A 23305-nucleotide genomic window follows, 5' to 3' on the forward strand; every position below is an offset into this window, starting at 1 on the left:
CTATGAAGGGATTCCATTATGTTAAAGAAATACAAATTTCCTGACCTATGATTTTATTTTCAATAGAAAATTAAGATTGGGAATGCTAATTTATGTATTTGAATTGACCAAAGCACCAAAACGCAGAAGACGGCGCTTTCTATTGCCATCAAATTTCAACTGCCGTCCTGCTAAACTTGCTCTGGAGCCACATTCAGCTCTTTGGTGCTCCCTTGTGGCTCCTTCGCACTTTTTCTAAAATGTTGTATAATGGAAAAATATGGAGTTTCTGTTTGGACAGAAACTGGACACATTCTTAACATTTTCCAATTAATATAGATCGAGGCAGTATTTGTTTCCTACCATATAAGGCCTACATAACGCTTTTGAGATTTTGCATTTAAAATTTTCAGAGTTTGAATTTTTTTTCTTTTCTTTTTTTCTTTACGCTCTAGCAACGTTAAACAATCCATAAAACCTTTGACAGGTAAGCATTTTCACATGTAATGGTATCAGACACAATTCAACCGATTAAGCAAGCCACAAGTCCAAAGACCCCGTGAGAGCCACACACTAAACACAAGTGTTGGTTTTATTGCATTATTGTAGCAATGGAAACTAATCCAACTTGCTAAATATTGTTTGCTGTATTGCCTTCAGCCAATGCTTGAGTTACAGTAATTCCTTGCTGAATCGCAGTTTACTTATCGCAGTTTCTCTACTTTGCTGATTTTCACCGTGCATTGTGTTCTAATTGGCCAAATAGCCACTCTGCCCATTTTCTGCCTTTGCGTCAATGACATTGCAGTCTGGGTTGTGCGTGTTGTAAAAAAACCTACATTGGGTATGTGCAAATAATTTTTAATTTCAAGTTTTTCTAAAAGTCAACAAAATGCAATGGACCAACAAAAGCACCAAAAGGCAAAGGAAGATGCTTTGTACCGCCAACAAAGTAAGACTCTTATCCTGTTAAACTTCCTCTGGAGCCACATGCAGCTCCTTGGCACTCCCTGGCGCTTTAAAAAATCATAATGGAAAAATATCAAGTATCTGTAGGAACTGGACATATTGTTAACATTTTCCAATCAATATCGATTGACACAGTATGTTTTATTTTACAGTTTGTAATTTTTTTTGTTACTTGAAAAATAAGTTGTATGTCTAAGAATTTGAAATTTTCTGAGCAAAAAAGCCCAAGAAAGAAAAAGACAACAATGGAAAAAAAGAAACAAAATAAATAGATACAATACAAATCTACAAAAAACATAAAATACTAATCAACTTAAACCTTTTGATGCTTAACAAATTAAAAGTCAACAATAAAGGGTCCCCCCTAAAATGCATATTAACCAATCACATGAGAAAAAGGGTATCCCAGAGGGAACCAGCTGTTGATTGGTGGGTAGCCGGCTCATAGGGAAATTTCGTATGTGAACCACACAAGTCAGGATGCTGTCAAATATAGGTCTAACATTTTTCGCACATCAGCCCTCATTTGCCTTTTCTTTCGGTGCTGGTAAATACTATATTTCTAATTGCTATCGAACTGTATGGTCGTCTCTATTTTGAATGGTGACATGATCCGAAAAGACGCGACGTAAACAATTGGAGGATAATGGCAAACCGTGACCGCTGAAAACAGCTTCAGGAGTGTGGTGACACTCATCCGTTGGCGTTTTGCAGCATAAATAACGAATACATTTTTTTGGGAGGGTACACATGCAACATTTTTGCCGTTTTAATATTTAGAAATTAATATAAAAACGGTTTTATGTTTATTCTTTTAACAGCAAGCTAAAAGCTTATATTCGAATATGCTGGAAAGATGTTCAAGTGGGAGACTTTGTCCGCCTATCCTGCAATGATGTTATCCCAGCTGACATTTTGCTCCTGTATTCCTCTGATCCCAATGGAATATGTTACATTGAGACGACTAACCTGGATGGGGAGACCAACCTGAAACAGAGACAGATAGTGCCAGGCCTTCCACTGGAGGTAAATGAATTTGTTTTTATTCATATCTTTGGGCATTAGGCCCAATAATATATTTGATACATATTATAAGAAAACTCATTTAAATGTATATGTAGAACTTTTTACACCAACTGCAAAAAATGCTCCTACATAAAATTCAACAAAATAACACTTTCACAAATACAAACTAGAGATGGGGAAATAAAAACCATACCTCGAACCATGTTTTGGACTTCCTTAATCACACTGCTCCAAAAAGAAGCTTTTGGAGCTATCAAATATAGCGTGACAAATGACATTCAAAGCTTCATACATCAAAAGGAGTTGAGGGTTTACAGATCCCATGACCGCCAGGGTTGTTGGGGTACCATTTCCTGTGGTTTGTCTTGGGCAAGTACAGCCTGGCGGTGCCCATCCCTCTCAAGGCTGTTTTTTCCAATAATAAACAAAACATTATGCACAAAAGTATTTAATAATTAGTCATTTGTTTTGCACGGGATCCCTAAAAACACTGACTGTAAATTTAATTATTCACAGATTTAAAAAATTACATTTGTAAAATACGAAACAGTTTTAGCTTTTTACCCAAAGAACAGTTTTAAAATCGAGCAACAACACAAAGTCCCTGAAAATGCAAAAAAAAGAACTTTTTGCTATAAATGAATAAATAATACATTCAAAAAAATAACTTTTGTGGAAAGTAAAAATAACTTTTTTTATTATAATTTTATTAACCAATTAAATAACGGATCCCCTGAAAAACACTCAAAAATATGAATTGAAGCTTATGATTTTTTATGAAATTTGACATTACTATGATCGTTTTGTGTGTTGTGACCCATCAGCCTGGTTGAGGGAGGCTGGCTGGGAATCCCCTCCTTTTCAACAATCTCCCAGAAAGAGTCAAGAATGTGAGCGTGTTTTTGACTCTAGCCACCTCCCACCAGGGGGAAATGGCTCCGGTATATACATATTTAAATACATACATGATAGTTTATGTAATTTTGCTCAGTAGTTTTTGTACCACTAGGAGGCACTAAATATTACATACTTTCCCTTTAACCCTGAGAAAGTATCCTACAATGGAGTGGTCATGTGGTGCATCATTCTTCACAGGATGTGCTGCATTAAACTTAGTCATTTTGATAGTAGGCTAATACAGATAATACACATAATCAGGTTTATATAAAGCTTTCATTTTTATGTGGCTCCAGACCAATTTGTTTATTGTTTTTGTGGTACAATATGGCTCTTTAACATTTTGGGCTGCCACCTAGGGAATCATTTGGGTTGACAGAGAGAATTCCCAGCAATCACTCTGCCACCAGGAGAGTTCCTGGGGTTAGAGGGGCAAAACAAGCTCCAGGTCTGCGATGACTTACAATTAATGCGTGTTGTGGTGCGCCACTGATTTTTTCGACATTGTTAACATGCCAAGCAATGTTTATCGCAAGACTTACCGGGGTCGTAGTTGCTGTGGCATCGATGTAATCTTAAACGACACTTCATGTCAATAAGTGCATTTTGCAAAACATCAATTTTTTAAATTAGCTGGAGTGTTGGGATCTGACCCACCTCTTACCACCAGAAGGCCCCAACCGAGGTTTGAACTGGGTACAGCTGTGTCCAATCACCACTCACCTGTGTCCATTTTTCATTTTGTCTGCCATTGTCATCCTGGTTTTCATTGTCATTTTTGTATTCACCTTCATGTCAGGTTAGTTTGTTTGTTTCTGGTTTCTTTGTTCCAAGTGTTATTCTATGTTTAGTGCTTCTAATTTGGATTTGTTCATTTTTGGTTTTTGTTTCTGTTTTTGTTTTTTTTGTTTGGACATTTTGTTGGATGCCTTGTGCCCACTTCTTTGTTGCAACTTTGATCCTGGTTTTGTTATTGAATACATCCTTCTTTTTGAGCACTCCTGCCTCCAGTTTCTGCCTCCTCCACATGGGTCCATCATCATCCAAAAACTTAACATTAACAATATAAATACCGGTAAATATATATGGCAAAGCCTTTTATTTCATGGTGTCGGAGCTAATTGACAATTATATAATAATTGAAATTCGACTTTGAACTCCAGTGATTGGGAATGTTTACAAGGCACAAGTACAAGCTTCTCTCAAAATATTGTTATAATTATTTAAAAAAACAAAAAAACTTGGTACTCAATCTATCCCTAGGAAATGTTATGTTACTAAATGTATTTAGTCTCCTAAATCCAAAGTAACCTCAATTATAGATGGGGGTTAGCTTTGGAGTTGAATTTTGGAGATTTAAGTTTAATTACATTGTATTAAAGTTTTCAAAGGAGTCCTTAAGTTAATCTTTCTATGCATTTTGCCCAAAGGCAGAGGAGTTTAACCCTGAGATCTTCCAGAGTCGTATTGAATGTGAGAATCCCAACAATGATCTTCGCACATTCCGAGGTTTTATGTAAGTACATTTCAAGGTCTATTTGGGTTAAATGCTACAGAGTGGGCTGGACATCCGTACAATTTAAGATAACGTTTTTACTTTGTTCTGGCATTATCATGTTTGAATTTGGTTCAGATAGTCAACACTAATGATATATATTTTTTTCATTTACCAGGTCTGTAAAGTTTAAGTAAAGTTAATTAATAGTGTTAATGTATAAGTGCAAAGTTGTATTATTCCAAGTCTCTGCTCAATAGATGTAGTTAAACAGTGCTGAATTGAGTCAAAATACAGTAGTTATGCAGGAACCGGACCTTATAATATGAACACAAGTTTTCAGTTCTTCACATGATAGTGGTTGTATTTGCTGCTTAATTACGTATTCATAATACATGAGCGGAAATTGCAAATATATCTAAGTAAAAGGTGAAGAGAACTTAAATGCCTGGTGTTGGAATTGAACATTCTCAAGTATCCAACCAGCAATGAGATTTTTGTTCACAAGAACTAAAGGAATATTTTAGTTTGACTATGATTCTAAGTTCAGGTGATGACCTTAAGCCTCACCAAACCTTGGATCGATTTTTGCCATCTTGTCAATTACAATGGCAGTCTGAAGTGTTGAGTCCTTTATGTCTTGTTCTTATTAAACTTGTGTCATTCATTAATGTTTCCCTCAGGGAACACTCTTGTGGGGCACGTGTTGGACTTGACAATAAGAACCTCTTGCTGAGAAGTTGCACTATTCGTAATACAAAAACTGCGGTTGGCATTGTGGTCTATGCTGGTAAGAATTTTAATTTGTTGACTATTTTATTTGGATGAAAAGATTCATTTGCGTTTTAATGGACATGATCATGCTAATGTTTAGCTTACCTTCACTTGTGATGATTTAAATATTTCCCATATTTCTGACTTGTTTTGTACAGCTAGGCGGCTTCTCTTCCTAAACCAAATATCCTTTATTAATTTGCAACACAGGGCATGAGACCAAAGCCATGATGAACAACAGCGGGCCAAGGTACAAACGTAGCAAATTGGAAAAGCACCTCAATGTTGATATCATGTGGTGTGTACTCTTGCTGTTTGCCATGTGTCTCACTTCTGCTATAGGTGTGTACTCACAATGACGCATACAAAAAAATGTTGTTTGTACATTGTTATCAGGGGTCAGCAACCTTTTCAGTGAGGAGTGCCATTTTCAAATTTCCTTGTAAATCAATGTGCCACACCAAGATTAATGACTCGCACAACGTTTTTTTATATCCAACTGAGCTGTCATTTTACACTACTGGAGTCCAAATATAAAACATGGATAGACATTGAAATCGTATGACTGACCTATTTATCTAGCACTATTCTTGTTCATCAATAAACTAAAAAATGAATGTGAGCAACGCGTGGAAAGGCCTGAAGACATCCATGACTTCAACTTTTGACCACAAGAATATACCATTCTTCATCAACAATGAACTATAATCAAAAAACAAGTGATATGGACAGCTACCATACTATTCACCAATGAAATCTTATAACAGAAAATATCAAATTGAAACACACAGGCACACGCACGCTTTCTGCCAGCCCCTCCTCTTGATGTTCAACACTTCTGGCTGACATTGGGATGTGTTTCATTCTTGTTTTTGATTGTCTATTTGTTAGGCAAGCCAGCAAACAAAACCTCCGACCTCGAAAATAACTAATTTTTTTTTAATTTTTTTTTTTATATATTCGCATGAGATTTTCGGTGCTTTGCTATTCAGTGAGAAATGGCGTATATAGCAGTGACAAAGGTTTTCAGGGTCTGTGTTTGTTTGCCATACCTGGACACAGAGCGTTTAATGTCTCCGCCTTGTCAGAGTCGTCCTTGAATTCATGTTCATAATTCATGACGTATTGACGTTTAACCCTTGATGTGCGAGGTACAACACTCTCGAGGCATAATGCACAAACAGCACCAATGTTCCCTCTAAGCTGTGCGCGTGCGCAATTGCGCACTGCTTGCACAATTGCGCACTGCTTGCACACTCTCAGCGCACAAGAAAATCTAGCCAGCGCACAAAAATGAGGGCTCAAAATTACTTATTAAGAAGCGACTTTAGTCAAAGTTACAGTGCATGAAGGTAAAAATACACTGGTTCCCCTGACGTTGTGTCCTAAATGCGGTATTTTGAAGTCGAGTCGAAGGAGAACGAAGTTGAGTAAAGTTAGTAGAGTTTGTCGGGGAACCGGCTTCTTCGGCTCGGCTCACTAAAAGGAACCGGCTCTTTCGGGTTCTAAACGGCTCTTCGGGTTGTTTTTGCTTCTTTAATCCCAACATGACCAAATATTATGTAAAATGATGCACAAAATGACTTAAAGGAAGGGGGAATAAAAAAAATACCAAAATGAAAAAGTAGTGAAAAGCTGAGAAAAAAGAAACAAAAGGAAGAGGAAAAAAGAAGGAAAAATTTAGAAAAAAGCCAGAAAAAAAGAAAAGAAAGAAATGTAGGAAAAAAGTAAACAGCGAACAAAAAGAAAAAAAGGAACAGCTCGGAAAAAATAAACACAATGAGATTTTTTTTAAAGAATTTCAAAAAAAGTAGAAAAAAAACATGGAAAAAAGAAGAAAAAGTTTGTGTTGCATTCAAATAATTTCCAAATATATCAAGTGAATCTTGTTGCCAACATTGTACTTCCACTAAAAATGTGATTAAGTACAGTTCTGTATCTCACAACCGACTAAATAAGCCCCCAAAAATGTTAATATAATGCGACAAAATATATCAGGAAATAAAAAGAAATGGATATCTTGTGAAAGAATTGTAAGAACAAACGACGTTTGTAGGCCATACAACCTTTGCAATAGTACATGAGTCAATTCATTCAAAAGAGAAAAATAATTTTGCATGGCCGGAAACTCAGCAAAATGTAACTTGATGTCAAGTTTTGGACATGTTTGATAATTAATTATCTTGCCACACTTAGGATTATGGTTGCTCACTGTTGTTTCAAGCGCTGCTCACTGACTTTGTGTGAACGCTCAGACCCGTGGAAAATTGGGAACATTGAACAGCACGGTCATTTTTTTTTTTGCACAAAGCCCCTGTCATTTGCCCACGCTGGCTGAAAAGTACGAAATTTTTTCGCTGGAGGAACCGTCATGATTCATTTGTTTATCGCGCACCTGTGTTTCGTATGCTGGGTTAAAACACGGATCTCTCCTCCTCTCCTCGACACCGCGCAGACACACGCTCACATACGGAGCAGAGGAGGAGGGGCGTGACCGTAAAGCCTCTAAACAACACGCCTCGCAACTGAAAATGTCTAAATTTGCGCTTTAAAAAAAAAATCATTACTATTTTGCCGTGCGCTCGCGTGTCATAGGTTGCCAAACCCTTGTCTATAGGCAGGACCAGGGTATGTATTCAGGTCAAAGTCAACACCCTGCCACGGGTGCTTGTCCATAACTACTTGTACTTAACTGGTATGCAAACAGCCTTGCTTCGGTGTTTAGTAGAAGTACATGTGACTAAAGCAAGATTCACAAGGCAAGATTTTAAAATTGCTGGCTCAATCCAAAATCTGTGAGACGTCACACAAAGATAATCATTGGGGCAGGGTTTGTACATATTTTTCATGGCCAAATTCAAGCACTTTTCATGGACTCTTAAAGCCAATTTTCCAATTTCTCCAGTACCATTAAAAAACTAAATGTGAAGTGCATCAAACCATAGCCCTGTTGTTTGAGGTCACTGAGTTCTGTATGTAGAAAAAAGAACCGTAAAATTTGATAAATCCAGAGTTTGTTCAGGTGCGTGAAACCCTTAATGCTTGATTAATAATGTTGTGTTTTAAGGTTGTGAAAATACTTGAATTTTGGGTGAAGTGCTTGAAAATGCTTTAAATTGTCGCCATCGCCATGTTTCTTGGCAGTCTGACTCTAGAGCACACAATAAATAACGTTTTTTTTTTTTTAAATGGTGCGTGAAAATGACACTGACACACCTGCTCTGGTGGCTTGTCTTTATGGCGTTGTCATATAAAGGCGCCCCCTATTGGCCACACCCAAGAAGACAGCTCTATTTAGCGAAACGGCTCTTTTGGCTCGGCTCACTGAAAAAAGCAGGCTCCTCTGATGTTTTGTTTTTTAGTGATATATATTATCAACAATCCAAAAATATTTTATACCACATTATTTGGAAATTTCATGTTTTTCTCAGGATTCATGAAAAACACATGAAATATACATTAAAATATTCACAGAGTTACAAAAAAATTTAAAATACCAAACAATTTCAGCTTTTTACACACTGAACAGATTTAAAGCTGAACAACAACAGAAAATTCTTAAAAATGCAAAACAATTGATATATATATTTTTATTTATATATATATATATATATATATATATATATATAACCTATTCAGTGCTATAAATAATTGATACAATGCAAAACAATTAACTATTTACAATTCTATTTTAACCAATTTAGACACAGATCCTCTGAAAGCACGCAATAAATACAAATTAACATAAGGAGAACAAAGCAAAAGATAGGCAGTCTTTAAGATTGAAAGATTGAATGCAGATAGCAACCCATTGACACCAACAAATCATAGATAAGAACAGCTCAGACTAGCACAGCGTATGTGCTAGCAGCAAGATAGCGACTCTGATTTCTTCATCAAAGTCAACAGCAAACAATCAGTGCTGGATTTCTGTCTTTGAAGAGACTGGAAAAATTAAATAATTGGCCTTGAACGTGCTTGAAAAGTATTTGAATTTGGCTATGAAAAAGGTATACGAACCATGTACATCCTAAGCCAAGTCAGTATCTTCATGGAAAACAACATTTTAAAACATGACACAATATTGTTAACAGTGGTAAAAATGTGATTGAACTGGTTTTGGGATTGCCATCTTCTAAAATAAAGTAGCATGGATTTATTTTTTTTCAGGCCATGGACTCTGGTTGAAACAGTTTAAAAATGCAGTTTTTCAACTTGATGCAGCAATACCTTCTGCTCTGGCTGGTTTCTATGTTTTTTTGACCATGATAATAGTGCTGCAAGTAAGTTGGTCATTTGCCATTAGCTTTGTTCTCTCCTTATTTTATGTATAAAATGTTACTAATATGTTGTTTCTAACAGGTGCTGATACCCATCTCTCTGTATGTGTCCATTGAAATTGTGAAACTAGGGCAGGTGTACTTTATTCAAAATGATATTGCCCTCTACAATGAGCTTGCGGATTGCAGGATCCAATGTCGTGCTCTCAACATCACAGAGAACCTGGGTCAGATCCAGCACTTGTTCACTGATAAGACAGGAACTCTCACAGAAAACAACATGGTGTTTCGCCGTTGCAGCATTTATGGGATTGAATATCCTCATAAAGAAAATGGTACATTTTTATTTTAAAAATCCATTACAGTAATAAATGGTAATTGCAATAGGCAAGGTATAAATATGCTGGAGTGCAGAACAGCTGTTCTGTTCTTGTGTTTATTTTTTTTAAACTTTTTTTTTTTAATTTTTCTTGGTTATGGAGTAATTTGAGGGAGAACATCGAAATGTTTCAATTGCATCAAACATCAGATAAAAAAGAATGTTTTCTCTAGCATTAAACTACAATACTAGTGTCATGTTTACCAGGTCGTAGACTTGAATTTCACAAGGTGGAGAAGAATGGATCCGCGCCTTGCTCCGAATCTGAAAAATCTGGCGGCACAGGTCGATCTCTGAGCTGTCATTCCCTTAGCTGTAACAGCAGCTCAGTTTCCCCTCAGTTGCTCTCTGATGAGGCTGAGGAAGACAAGCAACTCTCAAATCAGTTACTCACTGGGACAAGTGCATCTTGCACCCAAATGGTTAGTGTCACTGACTCACACAGCTTAAGAATAATTTTCTGCAATACAGTAATCCCTCGTTTTTCACGAGTGGCATTCCAAAAAGGACCCGTGACAGTCAAAATCCATTAAGTAGAAACTTTTATCTGTTTGTTTAATAAATACGCTATTTTATATTGAAATGAAAGAAAAAACCAATTTACAGGCTCATTCATTTGTTAACAAATTAAAAGTATTGTACAGACGCTGCCCTACTTACGAATAAGAAAATCACAATGACGTAGCACTAGTAACTACACGGCAGGCACCACTTAGGTGACACTTGGTTTATATCGTAGTTCATGTATTTTTGCTTGTTATTTTAATATACATAGTCAGAAACATTGGTAAATAGTTACTTTGCCTTCCTTTTTACACTTTATTTTAAGAATAAAACACTTAATCTTTGATATTACCAATTTAACTAATGTTTAAACAAAATTTTACTTGACGTTTAAATATTTTTTTCAAACAAATAACCTTGTTCTGCATCCCTTATAGGAGGAAGTGATACCAGACCCTGAGCTACTAAAACAGTTGAGCAGACTTTGCTCTCTAATGGTGCCTTCAGCCGATGTCTCTTTGGTGGTGTCATGCACTTTGGAACTCGAATGCATCACGGACTTCTTCCTGGCACTGGCAATTTGCAACAGTGTGATGGTTTCAACGCCGATGAGGCCTCAACGTATGGTAAGTCACCAACCATTTGTATTCATCGAAGACATTTGCTCTCCTTGTTTGTTCACAATGTATATCAACCTATAGAAGCAGCGAAAACGTCATATTTTTTGGCTCAAACAATCGTGAGGGCATGCAATGACACACTTAGGCGCGACACTCCATATGCGTTTTGTCTCTGGGCCTCAAACCACTTGAAAATATCATTTTTCAGTTTTTTGTTCCTCCAGGCATGGCGTGTTGCAAAAATAATTTTACAAATAAAATGACTGAAATGTTTGCCCTATAATTTCCCATGGGTTTGTTGTTCTTGCAGAAGCCACGTCCCCTTCCCCACACGCTGCCTACGATTCGCTTCTGGTGACACACAACCAAATATGCGCATATAGGCTTACCTTCTGATTTGAGTATTTCATTTTATAATTGTTAATTAACATGTAAATTCAACATTCTCTTGTGTGCTTGAAACTGCGCCACTGTAACTGTACAGTAATCCCTCGTTTTTGCAGTGTTTGCATTCCAAAAATGAAATGAAATGAAATGAAATGATCTGAAATGAAATGAAATGATCTGCATTTATATAGCGCTTTTCAAGTCAATGACTTCCCAAAGCGCTTTACATTGTGCTTCACATTTCCCAATAGCGGCCGTGATGTGTGCAGCCATGTAAGGCGCTAACCTGCTTATTGGGGGTAATTGGGGGTTCAATGTCTTACCCAAGGACACTTCGACATGTAACACGGACAAGCCGGGATTCGAATTGGGATCCCTTAATCCTAAAACGATCGCTCTACCTCCTGAGCTACTGCCGCCCCCAAAAAAAGGTTCCGTGATAGTCAAAAAACGCAAAGTAGAAACTTTTATTTATTTGATTTCAGTAACATATACTATATATGACTGTAACAAAATAACTATTCATCTACAAATATAAAAACAACATAGGATTGGCATTGAATGAATGAATGCATTTTTTTATTGTCATTATGCAATAGAACAACAAAATGGGAGAGGTTCTCCTCTCAGTGTAAGGGAGCGATGTAGAGAGCAGCCGGCTTGCTGCATTCTAGGGATACTTGGGTTGAGCCAAGTTTCTGTAATAAATGGAATTCAACAGTCATGAATGAAGCGGTTTCCTCAGAGCGCTAGCTCCTGGTCATCCGTTTTATTGGTAATGGGTCTGGCGTTGGTGAGATACAGGCTCAGTAGAGGTGGCTTGTATGGGTTTTACATAGCCGCAGTAGTAGGCCAGACCTGCAGCTCTGCTGTTGCCTTCATCTCATCCTTGAACCCAATGACAATCCACAGAGAACCACGTAGTGATCGGCATTCTTTTTGATTTTCTGGCTTTCCTCAGAGTCCGATTTAATGGATGAATTTATTTTCAATGTAATGATCCGCTAAAATACTATCTCTTGCCATGCTATGCTGTTCGTTTTTGGTGGACACATATGACTGGCAGGATGTACCAGCCTGTCACAATCGCACACACAAACGGTCACACCCACCGAACACACACAGCCCTCCACAACATGCCCCCGCGATATAATTTGCAGTGTGCTGTTGGCTGCAAAACCCAATGCATGCTAAAAAATCAGCAAAGTATTAAAACTGCAAAAAGAAAACTGCGATACAGCGAGGCATTACTGTAGTAATCACGCCCAGCATTCAATGTTTGTTGCTGGTGGGTCGTGGTTTGTATGTGACAAATTAAATGATGCAGGGATGATCAACTGTCAGTGGACATTGTACTTCAAGATTTGCATTCAATCCCTTAACGTTCCATCTGCCCCCGGGCAGACTGTTGATAAACAAAGTCGTGTCTTCACGATGTCACCAGTCACTGAAATGCGTCATGCCACATATACCTGGCAAAGTCTTGGGATTCAAGATGTGATGACCATTTCAAAATGTACTCATCACAGAAACATCACGATCAGTCTGAAACACGATTCCCGCAAACAATAAAGCTGGTGTAACTCGCTCAAAAATTGTTGTATTGTTCCACTCAGGAAACGATTATTTACAAACATGGTCTGGTTAGATTCACAAGAGTTAAGTAAATCCACAACAACGGAATATTCTGTAATAATAAACAATACAAAAAAATCCATTGATTGTCAATTAACTTGATAATTAAAAAAATGCATAGAAATGTTTGCTATACTTCTGCAAATATGTAAGATACTATTTTCCTACCACCTTATCCAAAGATCATCTTATGTTTGGACTTAGGTAGAACATAAAGAAAGAGCAATAATGTATTTCATGAGTAGCAAATTTTTTGATACACAAAATTACATATAAAAAATAAACCCACTTTTCAAAATGTTGTCAAAAAATGTCTGTTTTGGTTGAATAATTGAATATGATGAACATTCCCAATATAAAATTGGTATAAAATATGCTTGGGAATCTGCCCCATGTGTAGAGTTTGACTTGAAAGAAACATCTCCTGGATGCAACTGGGACGCATCATCAATGATGTCTCCTGGGTTCATTGAGTGTTTCGGGTCTCGCAACATCAGACGCTCTCGCCCAGGTGCAGCACTCTCTATTCCCTTAAAAAGTGTTAAGTTTGTTTCAAAATGAATCAGTTTAACACTATAAAGTTGAAACCTCCATGGCATTTTTTTTGTAATGATGCAGTGTTCTAGAAAAAAATGTTAAAGAAAAATGTTAGCTAACTTTATTTTACAAAAACGGTCGCTCTGCCCTCTGCCAGACCCAACTGATTCTTCAACTCTCAGCGTCACAACGTAATTGTGTTCACTCTTATTTGTATTGGTTTAACGTACCTATTGGCTCAATGATCTGATTAGATGCCAATCACTTTTAACAAGCCTATTTATCGATTAGTTGTTGAAGCCCAATAGCACTAGTCTCATGCTGTCGGCTACTGTTTCCCACAACAGGGGGCCGAGGCGCAAACATGCGGAAATTCTCTGGATGATATAAAAGTGTTATTCCAGCGCTTCAGATACCCACTGTTCTCAGCCTTCTTCACCAATCCAACTACTCGTACCAGAGGAAGCTGTACCAATACCGATGACCTTGACTGTAGTAAGAATTCAGACTCTGATCGGACCAGTGCTAGCGCTGAAGACATGAGAAATGAAGTTAGTGTTAAGAACTATGCAAATGATGAACTATTGTACGAGGCGGTAAGTCCAGACGAGGCTGCTCTGGTCCATGCGGCGAAAGCATATCACTGCACCCTGCGAGGACGATCTGCAGATAGGATCTTCGTAGACCTGCCTGGAGTAGGTACCATGGCTGTCCAGCTGCTCCACGTCCTGCCGTTTGACTCAAACAGGAAAAGGATGTCTGTGGTGGTCCGCCATCCGCTCACAGGACAAGTGATGGTCTTGACCAAGGGTGCGGACTCAGTCATCATGGATCTTTTAGGAACACCTCAAGGTAACAAGATGGATGGCGGAAAGAAGGCAGTTTGATGTTTACAATATTTTGTGTGTTGGGCTCATGTTTAGAAGCAGAACAAGCTCAGCAGACCTATAGTCGAATACGAGAGCAAACCCAAGAGCATGTAAACAACTATGCTAGAGAAGGCCTCCGTACTCTTCTCATTGCTAAAAGGGTAATTACGCTTTTCTTATCCAACCTTTTTTTTCCAGACTGAAATCATCTTTATTTTTATTACTGTAAATTCCGGAGCCACACCACATTTAAAGTTACGGGTTAAACAGACATACTAATGAACTAAATCACGTCCATTTCTTATATTTTAAGCCGGGTGCACACCCTGGAACCAACGGCGTGGGGAATTTGGCATTGAAGCCTTTGGCTCAAAAACACCAACAGTGCTGAAGACGAGCACGTATTATTTGAGTGCTTGAAAACCATAAATGCCTGAATTTCAATCTTGTATTTTTAAGGTCAGAAAAATGCTTGAATTTTGCGTGAAGTCCCTGAAAGTGCTTGAAATTGTTGCCATTCGCACTTTTGTGGGAAGTTCAACTCTATAGACCACGCAACAAATCAAGACAAATATGAACTTAAATTGTGAGAAAATTGTCGGAACCAGAACAGATGGTAGACCCAAACGCGTAGTGTTTCACACAAAAGTTTATTGGATAATCGAGGAAGTCAGGTGCGGAGAAATAAACGCCAGGGAGCCGGTGCTCGCTGGGCAGGGGAAGCAAGGAGCTCATGGGATTGGAGAATGGTCGGAATGCGGAAACGAGTGGATTTGCCGGGGCAGGAGATCAGAGCGTGGTCGACGTGCAAAATGGGTCAATAAGCCGGGGGGTGGCTCGGAGCATGGTCAATGGGCACAACGGGTCGATAGCCGGAGCTGCAGATCAGAGCGTGGTCGGTGGGTAAAAACTAACTAAACTAATATATATATATATATATATATATATATATATATATATATATATATATATAATTTTATTGTATATCAAAAATTCTGGATTAACTGGGAATCGTGTACTTTGTCTTTTGCTAGTGTTCTATCTCTCCCAGCCGGAATAAATGGGTCCTTTCATTTTCATTCATTTTTGCCTTTACTGTGTTATTACTGTGTAATTACTGTGTTTTTACACAGTCTAATTACTTTGTTATCACTGTAGCTGTGATTATTAGACTTTCCCTGAAGGCATCTTCTTGTTTTTTTGAGACTGCAATCTCTTATTATTGTTAGGTAACAAACTGTGATGTCAAGTGCCCCTGAATGCTCTCAACCACATGCAAGCGAGTAGATAATAAGGACTATATACTGACGACTAAATACTAACGAGTCAGTGCTAACGACTACATACCAGAGCCACGCCACAACTGCGGGAACTCTGTAGTTAATTTTTTAATTTTTCCTCGAGAATTAAAGGAAACTTCAGCGACTGGACATTGACGTCGGAAAGAGAATTGTCGCGTTTTTGATTGATACCTTTTCAATGCTTTTAAATGTGGATGGACAAATTGAAAACTTACCTTGTGGTTGAAAAAAAATGAACTTTACATTTTCATCTAAACACATTAACACTAAAAATACAGAGAATAATGATTTAAATATTAAATATACAAAAAAATACTTTATGGTAGTCGCTATTTTGAATGGTGACATGATCCCGAAAGACATGACGTGAACAACTTGGAGGAGAACGGCCTTGGGTTTGAGAAGTTTGCGAGTTTTTGGTGAAGAGCTTAAAAATGCTAAAAGTAAAGTTTAAAAAAAAAAAAAAACCTTCATTAATGCTTTGACTCGGAATTTACACTCTTCGTTGGTTTTAGCATTACCTTCATCAGTGGTGAGTTTTTTTCTAGCTACTGGATATTGGCTCAGTAGCATAGAGGTCGGGAGCATTTTGACCCAAAGAGCTATAATACAAATTATATATATATATATATACCATATATTTTAAGAGAAATGTCAGCAAAACCACCAAACCTGCTCTCCAGACGAAATCTCTTTTTTAAGCGGATTTTATTTCACTTTGTGACGTTAAATGATCTGATAACAGTGCCCCATATCAACTAATATATCACTTTAAACTTCTCCCCTTCCTCAATTACTTAAGATCATTTAAGATCATTGACCTTCATTTTTTTTAATATAAATAACGTTTTCACATCTGTAGTTCATTTTTTAATTTTTCCTCGAGAATTAAAGGAAACTTCAGCGACTGGACATTGACGTCGGAAAGAGAATTGTCGCGTTTTTGATTGATACTTTTTCAATGTATTTACCTTTGGCAGAGAGAAGTGCGCTGTGTATACAGCTTCGCCCACCCCTAGCACTCACCCATGCAAATTGCTCTGTGTGCTTGCCAGGTATTTCTGGGTGTTTCCTTTTTCTTCTATGGGTTTTCATCATAAAGTGTCTCAACAATAAACATAGATTGTTTTATGAGCTTCCATGTAAAGAATTCCTTAGCAAAGTACATCCAAAAAGCAGTCTGTCGGTGTGATGCCTCGACTGTTAACTGTAGTGGCGAGTAAGCTTTTTATATACAGGACCGAACTGCGCTATGTCGGCTATGTGCACAATAGACTCAACCCTGCTCTCATCAGAGTGAGAAGGACATAATTTGCTTGAGGATGATTTTGTCTCCGAGCCTAATGGACTCATGAAGCGAGCCGTATCCGGCCATATTATGGAGCCATATCCCGACCCCTGCTCTAGCTGTTAATTCCTAAATATTATTGAGGGATTATGATGTACTGTATAATGTAAGATATGAAGGATTTGTGTAAATATTTATTTCTAAGCAGAGACACATCCCAGTTTTTAGAGAATCTGGACATTTTTGGTTTTAAAAATTAAATAGTTTAAATAATGGTATACATTCAATTGTAGGGTATAAGTCACAACTGTGGAAGTATAAAAAGTGTTGTAACCTTGTGTTTTTTCATACTAACTCAAAAGCAAGTTGACTGCAGTGTAACACTATTTATTAATTGTTTCTGTTATTTGAAATGTTTATTTTTGGAAGGAGTGGTTGTATTTTGCTTTTAATAATATTTTTTTTGAACAATGCTTTATTATTTTTATCCTCTTTGTGGACCAGGTACTTGGGGAAGATGAGTATGAAGTGTGGCGGAAGAGTCATTTGCAAGCAGAGAGTAGTATAGAGAACCGAGAAGAGCTGCTTTTTGAATCTGCTGAGAGACTGGAGACCAACCTCACAATTTTAGGTATGAAGTCACGGCCATTCACATACCGTCAAATTCGGACTATAAGGCGCACCTAATTGTAAGCTGCACCCAGTACATTTTTAAAGTAAAATCATTTTGTACATACATAAGCCACACCTGACTATTAGCCGCATGTGCGCACATTGAAACATAAGATATCTACAAAGAAAGATAGTACACATAAAGAGTTTTAATAATATACAGGAACTTAACCCCTTAATGTTCCTACGGCCCGCCTGTGAACTTCAGAACTTTTGATCAACAAATACGTGTCCGTACGATGTCATCAGTCACTAGCATTAAACTCTTGGGATTCAAAATATACTTTAAAATATACTCGTCAGAGAAACATCGCCATCAGTCTGAAACAAGATAGACGAAAACTATGGAGCCGGCGTAACTCTCCTTTACTAATCTATAAAATCAATTATTAAAAGCGTTGGCAATTAATTAGATTATCGGTCTGTTATATCACATGATTTATGAGCCACTAAGTACGTTAAATCAATGCAAATAAGAGTGCACACAATTCCGTTGTATAGTACCACTTTTGGTCTGGCAGAGGGCATAAAGACCATTTTTATAGAAAAGTTATATTACATTTGAAAACATTTCTTTTTATTGAACATTGCATCATTACAAACTAAGTTGGCATGAAAGTTTAAACTTTAGAGTGTTTCACTGTTTCATCATTAAACTAAGTTTTTTCAAGGGAAGAGAAAGTGCTGCAGAAGTACAGAGGAAAATATTGGAAAGTTAAAAAAAATAGAATAAAAATAGGAATAATAATCACGTGTTTAATTCTACACTATCGGCAGATTGATTCATATTCTATATCATTTTCAAACTGGGACTAAAAAGTAGGTTAAACATTTTTTGATATAATTTTTGTGGATAAAAAAAATTGCTACACGGTCTTTCTTTTTTGTTTTGTATGATAATTTCAAATATAATATGATCTTTGGATAAGATGGTAGGAAAAGAGTATCTTACATAGTTGAATTGCATATATTTGTATGTATTTTTGTTTATTGTCAAGTTATTTGACAAATACTTGAATTTTTTATTGTTTAATATTATATAATATTATATTGTTTTGTGCAATATTCTTCTATCTGTCCAACATTTCAATATTAAATAAAGTGGAAGAAATAATGTTTTTCTTTCAAGAAATCAGATTTATCCCAAAAAATAATCGACCCATTCATCGATGATGAAAATAATCGTGAATTGCAGCCCGTCAGATTTATCATCATTTTCATCACAGCTAATGAACATTTGATTTTTTTTTCCAGGTACCACAGGAATTTTAGATAGGCTACAAGAAAATGTGCCAGAGACAATTGAATCTCTTCAGCGTGCAGGTATCAAAGTTTGGGTCCTCACTGGAGACAAACAAGAGACAGCTGTCAACATCGCCTATGCTTGTAAACTCATCCACCCCGATGACCACATTCTGACTGTTAACAGTAAAAGCAAGGTGAGGAATGAAACTTCTGGGTTTGTACAGGTGCTTGAAATCCTTGAAAATGCTTGACTTTTAATGTTGTGTTTTCAAGGTCAGGAAAATGCTTGAATTTCACGTGAATTGCTTGAAAATGTTTTAAATTGTTGCTATTGCTATGTTCCTTGGCAGTCTGACTCAAAAGACAAGACAATAAATTGAGAAAAAAAAAAAAAAGTGTCTGAAAATGACGCCGACACATCTGCTCTTGTAAATTGTCATAATAACGTTTTCACTTGAAGCATCACTTCCCCGTACTGGTCGCACCCAAGAAGACGGCTCCATATAGAAAACTGACTTCTTTGGCTCCTAAACGGCTTCTCAGATGTTTCTTTTTTTAGAGATATATTATCAACAGTAAAAAACCCATTATACCACAAAATATTTAGTAATAAATAGGGCAGGGAGATTCCTGAAAACACATCAAACATTAAAATATTTACAGATCTAAATTTTTTTTAAATTTACAACACTGAAAATCCCTGAAAATGCAAAACAATAAAATATAAATAAAATGTTAGCTCTTCAGTGCTATAAATATATGATAAAATGCTAAACAACTAACTCTTTATAATTCTATTTTAACCAATTTGGACACAGATCCTCTAAAAACTAAACAAAATAATTAAAAAATATATATATATCTCATCTCATTTAGTAAATTAAAAAGCAAAAGATCAGCAGTCTTCAAGATTGAAACAATGTACTCTGCTTCGTAGCACTCAATTCCATAAAGTAAGGCCAAATTTGGCTCATTTTTCTGCTTTTTATACATACATTACTTTCTTTTTGTCGTCCATGTTGAACTCAATCATTACCCAACACTTAAAGAAACCCTTTCTGTGTTTATATACAAGTGTGATGTGGCCAAGCTGCGCATGCGTTGTTTAAGCAGAATGGCAGAATTCATGTCAGTTTATAGCAGTCCATTGACACAAAAACATCAAAGAGCATAGATAGGAACAGCTCAAATAGCACAATGAATGTGCTATCAGCAAGATAGTATCTTCATTTTAGTCATCAAAGTGAACAGAAAAACACATTATTTTGATCACATTGGATTTCTTTCTTTGAAGGTACTGGATAAAATAGAAAAAATTGCCTTGAAAGTGTACGAACCCTGAAACTTCCAAATGCTAGATATTTTCGAAGGTTATAGAAGGGTGTGTCATCACATCTTTTTTTTTATATTTCAGGGTGATTGTGCTGCAATACTTGAGGACCTCAAGTTGAATGTACAGCGCAGTGAAGAGCAGATGATGAAAAAGGCAACTGCAGAGTATCATGGAGGTTTATCTTCAGCCTTCATTATGGTCGTAGATGGTCAGACATTAGACTGGACGCTTGAAAAACACTCGACATGCTTTCTGGAGCTCAGCCATTCCTGCAAAGCTGTTATCTGCTGTCGCTCCACGCCGCGACAAAAAAGCCAGGTGGTGCAGTTGATACAGGCCCAGCTCAAAGTCATGACCCTGGCAGTGGGTAAATGCAACCTTCATCACTAAAAAACTAAACCGTATTGTACTGTACAAGGTTCATAATGGATCACTTTCAACAAATGCCATTGTAGGTGACGGAGCTAATGACGTGAGCATGATCCAGGTGGCAGATGTTGGTATTGGGATATCTGGTCAGGAAGGCATGCAGGTAATCCTCACAAGAAAAATCATGGCATTACTGGCACTACACTTTTTTATGGGGCTCGTATCCCTTAACCACCAGGGTCGTAGGAGCACCAATATCTGTGGTGTGTGTTGGGCAAGTATAGCCTGGTGGTGCCCGTCCGTCCCGGACATTTTTTGGGGGGGTTAGGGGTTTGCTCCTTCACATGGAACAGATCGTACTGGCTTCCATATTGAAGGATTTTATACATTTTACTATAAAGGATTTTATATGATTAAATACAAGTTACATTTATCGAGTGCAAAGAAGATTTTCACCGGGTACGCTGAAGTTCAATGACAGGTCACGCTGATCCGAATGCGGAAAATTTTCTTTAGTTCTGTTAATAACAGAACTCTGACGCAGTACGTCAGCATTGTTTTGATAAACACTCTGCGTTGTTTTGAGTTTCTACAGACATTGAGGCGAGGGGGTGGACTCCACGTGGGGGGCTTTCCTGGCACGCCCATGGGAGGAGCCGGCACACCAGCCTGTGGCAAAAACGTGGGCAGAGGAAAAAAGGGAAAAGATTGAGAGAGAAGGCTTGACGAAGACTCGAGCGACACTAATTCGGCCGTATATTCGATGGAGTTCACTTAGCTAAATTGTTTAAGAAATTAAATCTGCCTCCGTGTGAAAATGTCGGCTATTTTTGTCCATCTTTTCCCAACAAGAAACGAGCGCGCATTGTTAGGTGGTGTTTGGTTAATGGAGTCAGATAATTAATTCGACCAATTTGGTAAACGATACAATTTTAATATATTGAATTCTAAACAATTTATACCAGTAACAGAAGAATCCCCCTGATCTGACTCAGATACAGCACATTCATCATGTGGTCGCTGTTGTTTTTCGGTGTACAGCAGTAATGTCAAACTCACTCAAGCTTGGGGGACAAATGGTAGGAAAAAAAACTCTGGGGCTGGACTAGAGAGGGTGATAAAAAGAGATAGGGATCCACTTTTATGCGCTATTATCACGGGTCAAGAACAGCCTTGAATTTAATTAGTCTTAAATTGGGACAAAAGCAAGTTTTACATGATAGTTAAGAGTTTAAAAAATTGAAATAATTTTCACCTAAGGTAGGCAAAACATTCCATGCATAATTCAAATTGTATTCATTTCTTAACACAATCATTTTGAAAAAATAAAATGAAAAAATAGAATTAGAAGATGATAAAATTGTGTAAGCTGAAAGGTATGTAGCCAGCACGGCGGCATAGTGGTTATCACGTGTGCGGCACAGTCCTGAGGTCATGAGATCGAACATTCCTGTGCGGAGTTTGCCTGTTTGCCCGGTGTCTTTGTGGGTTTCCTCCGGGCACTCCGGTTTCCTCCCATATTCCAAAAAACATGCATGGCCGGTCCAAATTGTCCCTAGGTGTGAATGAGCGAGTGAGTTGTCTGTCTTTGTGTGCCCTGCAACTGGCTGGCAACCAGTTCTGGGTGTCCCCTGCCCACTGCCCGAATATAGCTAAGATGGGCTCCAGCACCCCCGTGACCCTACTGAGGATAAGTGGTGCAGATAATGAATGAATAAATGAAAAGTATGTAAATCTATATTTACAATGTATGGGAAGACAATCTAGATCACCTATACCAATGAACTCATCATTTAATGCCAATCAAGTTGCTTAAGGGCCCAGTCACACAGCCTTTCACGGGCGTATCGAGGCTGAATCACGGCCAGAAATTTCTGCCCGTGAAGCAGACGATGTTGGACGCTTTGAGATCGCGATACAGACGAGATACAGCCGTGCTTTACATGCGGCAAGAAATTTACACGCGGTTGGCCGCGCGAAATAGTTTTGCGCTGCTCAAAACTTTAGACCACGTGTTAACCGCGGGCGGCACACGTGGTACACACGCGGATATGACGCGGTACAGACGCGGAACGACGTGCTACGGCCGCGGCCAGGGCGCGGTTACACGCGGGTAGGACGCGGAATTTTAGCGGGTGGAGCACGGTCATAGCACGTTCGTTCTGCGTCTGTATCGCGGCTGAATCACGTGAATTGGCGTGTGTAACGCGTGTGACGGTCAAACGCCTTTCTCCGCGTATATTCAGCGCGGTTTGCCGAGCACACGTCAGTTGTGCTCGAGACGTCAAGGGGTGGACATGGATCCCCGTCACCGTAGTGACCTCGTCTTAATCCATTTTTATTTCTTGACATTTCTTTTCATTTCATAACAAGATGGCGGCGCGTCTACTAGACGCTGCGGCTCGAGCTCCAGTTCGTCTTTTGTTTTTCAGTGTCCCCAGTACTTTGTTCCTTTGTTTCTTTGTTTCCTTATCCTCACTGTAAATGTGGGACTGGAGTCGTCCAATTTCGTTGTCACAGCATATCCCATGTTGTAACAATGACAATAAAGGCATATTCTATTCTATTCTATTCTATTCTATTCTAATAAAATAAAAATGAAAAACTATTACAATAATAACATATTGGCTTCTTCTTCGGTGCCATAGCTTGAAATCTTGATCTTCACGGGACTGTGTCTTGAGCGGTTATGATTTCTACAGCCCGGCTCGGCAGCTTTTATACCCGTGGTCCACACGCGGAAAGG

The 23305-nt window shown here is 37.9% G+C and overlaps 1 protein-coding gene across 5 annotated transcripts in view; it reads left to right on the forward strand.

Annotated features, from left to right (window-relative positions):
- The window catches only part of atp10d (ATPase phospholipid transporting 10D), a 51293-nt gene that overhangs the window by 12811 nt on the left and 15177 nt on the right, over window positions 1–23305 (forward strand). For 4 of the 5 annotated variants that reach the window (XM_088355230.1, XM_088355228.1, XM_088355229.1 and 1 more), the window contains exons 4-17: window positions 1770–1974; window positions 4302–4387; window positions 5050–5156; window positions 5351–5482; window positions 9311–9423; window positions 9503–9755; window positions 10007–10221; window positions 10741–10929; window positions 13830–14334; window positions 14406–14512; window positions 17445–17571; window positions 18867–19051; window positions 20272–20557; window positions 20646–20722. In XM_088355230.1, coding sequence (XP_088211356.1) covers window positions 1770–1974; window positions 4302–4387; window positions 5050–5156; window positions 5351–5482; window positions 9311–9423; window positions 9503–9755; window positions 10007–10221; window positions 10741–10929; window positions 13830–14334; window positions 14406–14512; window positions 17445–17571; window positions 18867–19051; window positions 20272–20557; window positions 20646–20722 — 2587 coding nt within the window. Of the gene's footprint in view, window positions 1–1769; window positions 1975–3698; window positions 3947–4301; window positions 4388–5049; window positions 5157–5350; window positions 5483–9310; window positions 9424–9502; window positions 9756–10006; window positions 10222–10740; window positions 10930–13829; window positions 14335–14405; window positions 14513–17444; window positions 17572–18866; window positions 19052–20271; window positions 20558–20645; window positions 20723–23305 lie in introns of those variants that run through there. The other variant, XM_088355233.1, reaches the window with a different exon arrangement.

Source organism: Urocampus carinirostris, chromosome 15 (genome assembly GCF_059441175.1).
Source record: "Urocampus carinirostris isolate Australia breed hairy pipefish chromosome 15, RoL_Ucar_1.0, whole genome shotgun sequence".
Classification (NCBI taxonomy): domain Eukaryota; kingdom Metazoa; phylum Chordata; class Actinopteri; order Syngnathiformes; family Syngnathidae; genus Urocampus; species Urocampus carinirostris.